Source organism: Motacilla alba, chromosome 21, assembly GCF_015832195.1.
Source record: "Motacilla alba alba isolate MOTALB_02 chromosome 21, Motacilla_alba_V1.0_pri, whole genome shotgun sequence".
Lineage (NCBI taxonomy): Eukaryota > Metazoa > Chordata > Aves > Passeriformes > Motacillidae > Motacilla > Motacilla alba.
Window position 1 is genome coordinate 447,644 of NC_052036.1, and position 8,981 is coordinate 456,624.

Below are 8,981 nucleotides of genomic sequence, written 5' to 3' on the forward strand. Positions count from 1 at the left end.
GTTGCAAGCTGTAATTTCTAATTACACTCACAGTTCTGTACCTGGTGAGAAATTCTTGCCTCCAACCTTGTCTGTGCTGCATGTTGATACTGGAGATTGTGGGTTGATTCTGGAAACAGCAAGCAGAGAAGAAAAAAGTTAATAGATAGATTGAGGTCGTGTCTTTGATGTCAGTGTGATCCCAGGGGACATGAGCACTAGCCAGTTATGCTGGCCCTGTGAATCAAAGTGGAAGATAGATGAGGGATCTTTATTTATACTAGGGGCATAGTGGAATTTTTGAGACCCAAGGGAATGTTGCAGAGCTGGTATTTTCTCTCAAAGTCCACTGGCTAGTGATGATGAGAATTAGCCCCATTGAACATCTGTCCATCTGTCTTTCTAAGTGCACTCATTGTAATATGTAGGCTCATTACAGTGAGGGATGTTGCAGTCTCCTGGCCAAAGTCCATCCTGTTTCTATAAATTTCCACACCCCCCCCGCTGCAGTTTTAATCATGCATGGGATCTTCCTTCACTTCCTGCCTGTCCTTGGCAATTGTAGTGTATTACAAGAGCCTGGAGAGGGGAAAACAGTGCACACGTACGGGCTTTTAGCACTCTGCAGCTCTTTTAACCACCCCAGTGAACTACAGTAACACACCTCAGTCCTTGGACTGGAGCAGGCCAGCTCCTCCCTGTTCTGACTTGAGGAGAACGGGACTAGAGACTAGGTTAGGCAGCAAGAGGAGCTGTGAAAGCAGCAAACCAGAGAAGCAACAGTTAACATTTGTACAAGATCAGGTTTGCCAGAGCAGCAATCAGAGACAAGGCAGGATGTGCTGAAAATTGAGGAAGTGATGTCCAGCATCAGCTAGCCCACAGTCCTGGAGCTCAGGCTCGCTGAGAGCTCGAGGGACGAGCTGCGGGTGGGAACAGTTGCAGCATTGTGTCTTGGCAAACGCAGAGCGTGCCAGGACGGCTGGGAGATGGAGAGACCTGGCTGTCAGCAACACCGCTCTGCGCTTTCTCTCCTCAGGGAACACCATCACTATGCCAACTGCCTCGGGGGCCAAAAAGCGTTTCTGGATTATTGAGGACATGTCCCCATTTGGCAAGCGCCGCAAGACCGCGTCCTCACGCAAGATGCTGGATGAAGGGATGATGCTGGAGGGATTTCGGCGCTATGACCTCTACGAGGACTGCAAGGACTCCAGCTGCCAGTTCTCTCTCAAGGTTACCCACTACCACTGCACACGGGAGAACTGTGGCTACAAGTTCTGTGGCCGTACCCACATGTATAAGCACGCCCAGCACCACGACCGTGTTGACAACCTAGTATTGGATGATTTCAAACGCTTCAAGTCTTCACTGAGTTGTAACTTCCCAGACTGTCAGTTCTCTGGCAACAGCACACACTTCCACTGTCTGCGCTGCGGCTTCCGCTGCACTGACAGCACCAAGGTGACCGCGCACCGCAAGCACCACGGCAAGCAGGACGTCATCAGCGCCGCCGGCTTCTGCCAGTTCAGCTCCAGCGTGGACTGCGAGGTGCCTGACTGCAAGTACAAACTCAAATGCTCCCACTTCCACTGCACCTACCCCGGCTGCAAGCACACGGTGGTGGGGATGTCTCAGATGGACTCTCACAAGCGCAAACACGAGAAGCAGGAGCGAGGGGAGCTGCCTGCCATCTCCCCTGGCCCCGAGGGCCTTGCCCACTCCACTCTTGAGTATGATATCCAGAACTCTTCCATCAACCTGGACAGCTCGCTCAACCTCAGCACTGACAACAACAGCTCCCTCTTCTTCCTGCAGAACGCAGCTGGCGTGGGCCTCAACGACTCCCTGGACCTCAGCAAGAAGCAGGCAGAAGCCGCCGAGGGCCCGTCCCCAAGCAGAGCCGGGGCCGCGCCAGCGGAGAGGAGCGCGGGGGCACCGGGCTCCGGGGACGTGGAGGACGAGGACGACTCTTCCCAAGAGGATGAAGAGGACGATGAGGAGGAGATGAATGAAGAAGAGGAGGATGATGAAGAGGAGGATGACGATGATGATGATGAGGAGGATGAGGAGGAGGAAGACCTGAACACAGATTCTGAAGAATCGCTGCCGGACCCTGAAGGCCTGGCCACTAAAGAAGACGGAGAACCGGAGGAGGGTGCTTCTTCCACAGACCACGGCGATGCTTCCAGGCCTCAGGGCGAGCCAGCCCTCACTCCAGCCCCAGCTCCTGCCCCTGCTCCAGCTCCGGCTGCTGCCTCGGCCTCCACCGCTGCTCCAGCAGCTTCTCCTTAATCCTAGAGACAGCAACGGCAGTGGTTTGGTTTTTCTCTTACAGATTTACTAAGAGGACCCCGTATAAGGCAAGAACAAAGATGGGGATGGCAAATGAAAAATGAACTCCGTGCCACAAATGAGAGAGAGGAAGGAAGGAAACCCCTGCTCCTCCCCAGACCCCAGAAGAGATCAGTTGGCAGCAGGACTGGTGCTGCATCACTCCATTCTACAGATCCCAGAACAAGGGGGCAGGATGCAGCAAAAAATACCCTTTATATGGACACGAACCCTGAGGGTACCCACTACTTTTCCTTGCTCCCTGCACGGTGCGTGGGGCCTGTGCCCATCTGGGGACCCTTTTTTATGGGTGGGGCTCTATCCCCCCAGTTTTCTTTCTGGGTTTTATTTTTCCATGTTTTCAGTTGTACGATAATAATAATAATCTCCACTTCTTGGAGGGGGGTGGGTGGGAACAAGAGGTAATGAATTTTAGAAATATATATTTGTGTGTGTGTCTCTCTATATAATGTACACACACACACACATATATAAAATTAAAGGAATTGGTGTCACAAAGACAAGTAGCTCAGCTTTTGCCAGTGGGAAGGAGGGGGTGAGGAGTGTGCTCTCTCTTTCTCTCTCTCTCTCTCTCTCTCTCCACCCTTCCCCCTTCTTTCTCCAGCATTAAATGGCATCAGACAGCCAGGGTGGGAGTGGGTATTTATTGTCACATAAATGAGGATGCATTAATGAATGAGCAGGGGTGGGAATGGGACACTCCTCTGTTCTTCCAGATCCTTTTTACTGTTAATGATAATAATTTTGAATGCTATTTATATTGTAAAACTTTCTCAGTCTACACTTTCTCTGTAGGACACCTCTCCTCATCCCTGCTGTTCTGACTGTAGGGATTTAGCTGAAGTAACCTGGGAAGAACACAGCAGGCAGTTTAAAGGGTCTGTCACACTGGAGGACTGGGCTTACTCTGCCATCCAGTTCCATCTCATCCCAACCCCTAGGTGCTTCCTCTCTGCGGAGGTGAGGCGTTTTCGTGGTGCTTCAGTATCCCCATCTCAGGAGGCTGTGAGCTGCCCCTGCCCCGAGGTGCAGCACAGGGAGCACCAAGCTCACACAGGAGCGTCCTGGTCCCCGGAGCAGCCTCGGGAAGGGGCCCCGCTCTGCCCCAGGCACCGGGACCGGGACAGTCCCGTCCCCAGCCCTGCTGCAGGCACGCCAGAGCGTGACAGACGCGGATCTCAGGTGACTCAGGCAGGCACGCTCTGAGCCCGCTGGGGTGTCCTGCTCGGCTCTGGGCTGGGGAGGGGACAGCCCTGCTCTGCCTGCTCCTGCCTTGCAGACCCTGCTGCAGCCCCGGCGCTGGGCAGCTGCCTCCTCGGCTCTGCTGCAGCTCTGGGCCACCCTGACCTCTCGGGCACTGCAGGAGCAATCGCAGCTGACCTGCCCCCGCAGCAGCTGGGCTTTCCCCGGCTCCGGGCTCTTCCCTGCTATCGTGGCCCGGCCTGGCCTGGGAACACACACTACAGGACACTGTCCCAGCCTCTGGCAGGTGCCACAGTAGCTGTTTGACCCCAAATCCTTGCCTGAGCCTGAAAGGGCTTGTCCACACACACCAGGGCACCAGAAGGACTAGTATGAATTATTCTGATAGTTACTTTGGTGCCAGTTTTAAAGTATACCAGATTAGTTTGAGCTTTGTCCTTTTTAAAAAAAAATAAAAATTCTTTTTTTTTTATACCATGCAGGCACCCTCTCCCCTCCTCAGCTCCATGAGCACTTCAGCTCTAAGGGATCCCCAGGATTTGTTTCCACCCTGAACAGATAAAGGCCTCAAGAAATTCAAGAAATTTAGGTTGCTTTTTTTTTGGTTATTTCCCTAAGGAACTGGTGCAGATCAGGTCTGATTTATAAACAAGCAGCTCAGCTGTGTAAATGTGGGGACAGAATGTTCAGCTAATGTTTCAAAAGGAAAGGAAAAAAAAAAGTTGTACAGTATTTTTCCTGTAAAGGTTATTACTATATATAGAACAAAAGAGAAACCACCAATGCCAAGGGGTGGAGGGGGAGGTGTCACCTGCCTTCTGGATAGCCCTTACGTATGGTTAATTGTGTGCAATTTTTTTTCTCCTTTTTTTTTCCCTCTCCCTTTTTTTTTGTTTTCCCTTTTTTTTTTTTTTTGTTTTCTCTCTTTCAGTGTAGTGTATGTAGGGGTGGCAGGGGAGGGGGGGCCTTACTGCTGTGGTTTGAGGCTGCCTTCCCACTCCCAGCACTGACCGGACCTGCACGATTCCGAACTCTAACTTGAATTTTGTAGAGATGAAACAAATGAAAACAAATGAAATATTATCACTAGTTTGTAGTTTATTTAATTCTTTGGAGTTCTTTTCCTCTATCAGCTATTTGTGTGGCTTTTATTTTTATAGGGGGTTTTTTGTTGTTTGTTTGTTTTGTTTTGTTTGGTATATCCCCTACCCTCAGCTGTGTGTTTCCTAGCACAACCCCATTCTTGAATAGAATGAAGCTCGCGTTCCTGGGGCAGAGTGATGGAATGATGCCCTGGAATTTCTCAAGATGGGATGGGGCAAAAAGATTTTACTTTACTAGCATTTGCTGCAGGTTCTGTACTTGTACATTTTCCCTGTGTTCAGCTACTTAGATAGTATGGTGATGGGCTCCAGGAGGAATCCTTAGATTAACACAAGCCACATCTTGCAAAGCAGATGTGATTATTCTGTACCGCCAAAATCAACAGGATCTCTGTCAGTGACTGTGGGAGCAGGACCCAGCCCTCCTGGGAGCGCGTCCTGCCCGGGCACAGGGAGCTGTGCCAGGGACACCCCGAGGGCTTCCCGGGGCCTGTCCCTGCCCTGGGGCACAGTGTCTCGCCAGACTCCACGGACTGAGTTGCTGCACAGCAGTGGGGAAAGCAGGAGTGTGTGCAGGAGGGGGTGAGAGATGTCCCGTGGCTCTGCAGGGCTGGACAGGACTCCCAGCCCGGCAGGGGCCGAGGAGCTGCTGCTGCCCCTGCCCCGGGCTGCCCGGGCGGGGCGAGTGCCAGCAGGGCCCGTGTTTATCTATGCACACCATTTCCTCCCCCAGGCCCCCTACTTCTCCCTGACATCTCAGCCCTTCTCCCAGACTTCTGTCACCTCTTCTGTCCCCGCAGGAGCTGGTGCAGGGAATGAGAGTTCTCTCCCAGGAGGCTGCTGTTGAAGGTGACCCCTGGCAGGACAGTGGCCACCCGCCAGCCTGACCCCGTCCTCCTCCCAGTCCTGTTCCCGTATCTCGTACACTGTCTCTGTTTGCAACAACAACAAAAGAAAGTTGAACCCAACTTCTTATTCTGCCATGTTCAGGCTTTAATTCAGCAAAACCCTTAAGCAGAAGACTCTGAGTGGGCCCAGGTTTAAGCCCGAGCTTAAGTGCTTTTCTGAACGAGGGCCTCGGCAGCCCAAGACCCCATCAGAGCAGGTGGTTTGTCATTCCAAGCGCTCGTAGCAATGGGACTGTCTAAAGAATGACCAGAGAAAGAGAGGGAGATTCAACTGGCTCTAGAAGAAGAGGAAAGAGGAGAGAGGAAATGGAACTGTTTTGTCCAAAACAAGATAAAAACCAAACAATAATAAACCTTGAGATGGACCCTCCTGATTCTGCTACCATTCACTGCTGAAGAGCAAAAAAATTTAATAAAAACTATTGACTAGATTGTTCATTCTAGCCACAAACTCAACTGGATTAAAGTCTGCGTGGAAGGAATTTTATAAAGAAAAAAAAATTTTAAAAAAATATTCCAATGTAGCAAAAAAAAAAAAACCAACTTTAAAAAAACAAAAAATTTAAAAAAAGACAATGAGGGAGGATTCTAGCCTTTTGTAATATCCATATTGCACACTAGGACTATAAGCCATTGCTAGCTCATTTTGAATTTTAAATGTGTAATTTTATTTTGTTTTGTTGTTGTTTTTTTTCTTTCCATGGGGGAGGGGGGAAAATAAATGCTTGAACCACCAATGCTCTTTTTAATGTTTTATAAATATGTATGTGTATATATATAAATATAAAAATAATATGTATGCACATATATATGTGTGTGTGTATATATCTATATGTATATACATATATATAGATATATAGATATATATATAGGTTTTGAGACAAAAATGCAGAAAGTGAAAAAAAACACCCTAAACAGGATGGTGTGCTCTGATTTACTTGAATCTGGTCTCTTCAGCACCTGCGTTATTAAGAACTGAATATTTTTCCACTTGAATTTAGTGCTATTAGAAATTTAATATATGTGTTTTATTTATTTGATTTTTTTTTTGCATGACTGATGCAAGGTTTGACATTTTCACTCAATAAAAACTGGAAAAAAAACCCCGAAGTTGTAAGTGATCAAGTTGTCTTCTTGCTTGAGGAGGTGTTTGAATGACTGAGCAGGACGGGCTCCACGCAGTGCCTGGTGCCTGCTGAGGTGCATGTCAGAATGCTCTTGTCTTACCCTTCCCGTGTGGCTCTTCCCCAGGCACGTGGCAGCAGCTGGCTCTTTGTGCCTCTGCCATCGTCAGGAGCAGCAAAGCAGCGCCTGCCAGGCCTGGTGCATTGGCAGCAGCTGCCTCCCTGTTAGCAGAGAGGATTAGACTCCTCTCTTTCAAAGCCCCCTCGTTGCTCTGCTGCAGCTCCAGCCATCCTGTTTTCAGATGTCATTATCTGAACATGCTCCTAATCCAACCTTGGAGCCCAGAGGTTTGTTCTCACTGGAGCTCTGCCCACAGCACGTGGAATATTTAAATGGCCTTGTTTCCAGGTGGGGACAGGGGACATGAGCAACACAATTCATTGCTGGAAGACTTTTGCTGGAACCTGCCTTTTCTCAGTGGGACTCTGACTGGACTTCATAGAAGAATGACTGAGCTGTGTGAGAAGCTGCAAGTTGAACAAATCTAAAAGCCTTACAACTGCATTTGTTCCAAGCCCTTGCAGGTGGTGACAGTGCAGTCTTGCACCCACAGCCCTGCAACCACTGCCCCTGCACCTGGTGAGCCCTGGGAAGCAGGAGACGCCAGGCAAGGTCACTTGTTCTAATGGCAAGACAACAACGGGGCAGTTGCTGCTGCTGTTGTACTTGGAGACCTCAAGGATATCCCTGTAACAGCCTTTGAGCCCTCTGTGGCAGACACTGTCACATGGAAATCCAAAGGGCTCCAACCCTCACCTTTTGGGTCTCTGCTGCCTTGAACAAATTCCACCAGGACCTGGTGGAAAAACACAAATCCACAAATCCTGCAATTCCTACTACCTACAAAAAACAATTCCTACCAAATGGGTGAGGGTAAAGAGGGAAAAAGGCACTAGGCATTTGTAGGTAAAGGAGGTCTGGAAGGGATGACAAGTTCTTCATGCCAGCCCTGGGACAAGAAGTGGGCTCACAGGAGTCCCTCAGACACTCCCCTCACAAGGGTCAGGCATTGCTCAGGGGATGGGAACATGGTCCATCCTGGATGGATCCGTTCATCTTCCAGAGCAAGGCAGGGAGTCCTCGCCCCAGTCCCGCTCTGCCCGTGAAGTGCCCCAGGCTCATCCTAGCTGAGGAAGAGTGGCCAACAGAGGCAGCTTCCCTTCTTCCTTTTGCTCTTTTTTGGCAGGAAAACTCTTAAACAAACAAATGAAGAAACACTGAGGATTTAAGTAAACAGCTGAAGATTTATCTGACAGGCAGACAGAGCTGTTCCTGCCCCCTTCCCTCCCTCCCCACAGGGCAGCAGCAGCCAGCAGCCCCTGCCTGAGCCCCGCTGCTGCCGCTGCCCCACGGACCCTCCCTGGGTGCCAGGACAGGGCAGGCTGTGCCTCAGTGCCAGAGCTCTGCAGCTGACACGCTGAACTGGGCATGACTGAGACACCTGGGCCCTGGCCAGAGCCAGCCCCTGGGGGGAAGCAGCGCCTTCATCCAGCGGCCAGGCGCTGCAGGTCGCGTCTAGGGAAGAGCCACTTGTGCCCACAGGTTCCAGGGGTCCATTTCTGGCCTGAGGCACCCAAACTCCCTGCTGTGCCCCCTGACACAGCCTCTGTGCACAGGGTCCCCCAGGTCTCCCCACACTTCCCCATTTTCCCACACAGATTAGCAGGTTCTGCCTGCAGTTTTTAGAGCTGGGGGGAAAAGGAGCCAAGAAAGAGATGCAGTAGTGGGATTTTCCAAGTCGAGGCTGCACCCGGCTTGTTCTAGCAAACAGAAGAGCCTGTGAAGCAAGAGGGAGTCCCAAGCTCCATCTCTCACCCAGACCCTGCCGCTGCTGCCTTGAAGTGTTGATATTACTGCAGAAAAGCAGGCAGGTAAGCAGACAAACAGGCCCACAGACATGGAACCTGCTGTTGACGGTGCAGGGGCAGAAAGCAAGCAATAATTCATCTACCCAGGAAAGCTGCAGCATTTAGCACCCAGTCCTTAGTGCATGCACAAAGTTGAAACTGCTTAAGTAAAGCAAATCTGCTCAAGGAGATGGAAGAATGTCCACCCCAGAATTTGGTCTGGTTTAATTAAATCAGTTAAAGAAATTAATTTCACACAGGTGTTACTCTAGCTGTGCACACACAAAACCTCAGTAGTAGCTCCAGAAGCAGAGGTACAAAGTTGGAAGCAGTCTGTGAAGTGTTGGAAAGGAAAGAGCATGAGGGGAGGTACATGAGGGGAGGTGAAAGGTAGACACGAG

General features: G+C 50.4%; 1 protein-coding gene across 26 annotated transcripts in view; it reads left to right on the forward strand.

The window, feature by feature from the left end:
- CASZ1 (castor zinc finger 1) overlaps positions 1-4,626 on the forward strand; it is a 192,573-nt gene extending 187,947 nt beyond the window's left edge. For all 26 annotated transcript variants that reach the window (XM_038159655.1, XM_038159656.1, XM_038159658.1 and 23 more), the window contains one exon: positions 1,019-4,626. In XM_038159655.1, coding sequence (XP_038015583.1) covers positions 1,019-2,274 — 1,256 coding nt within the window. In that variant the 3' untranslated portion in view covers positions 2,275-4,626. The remainder of the gene's footprint in view (positions 1-1,018) is intronic.
- The last annotated feature ends 4,355 nt before the right edge of the window (positions 4,627-8,981 follow it).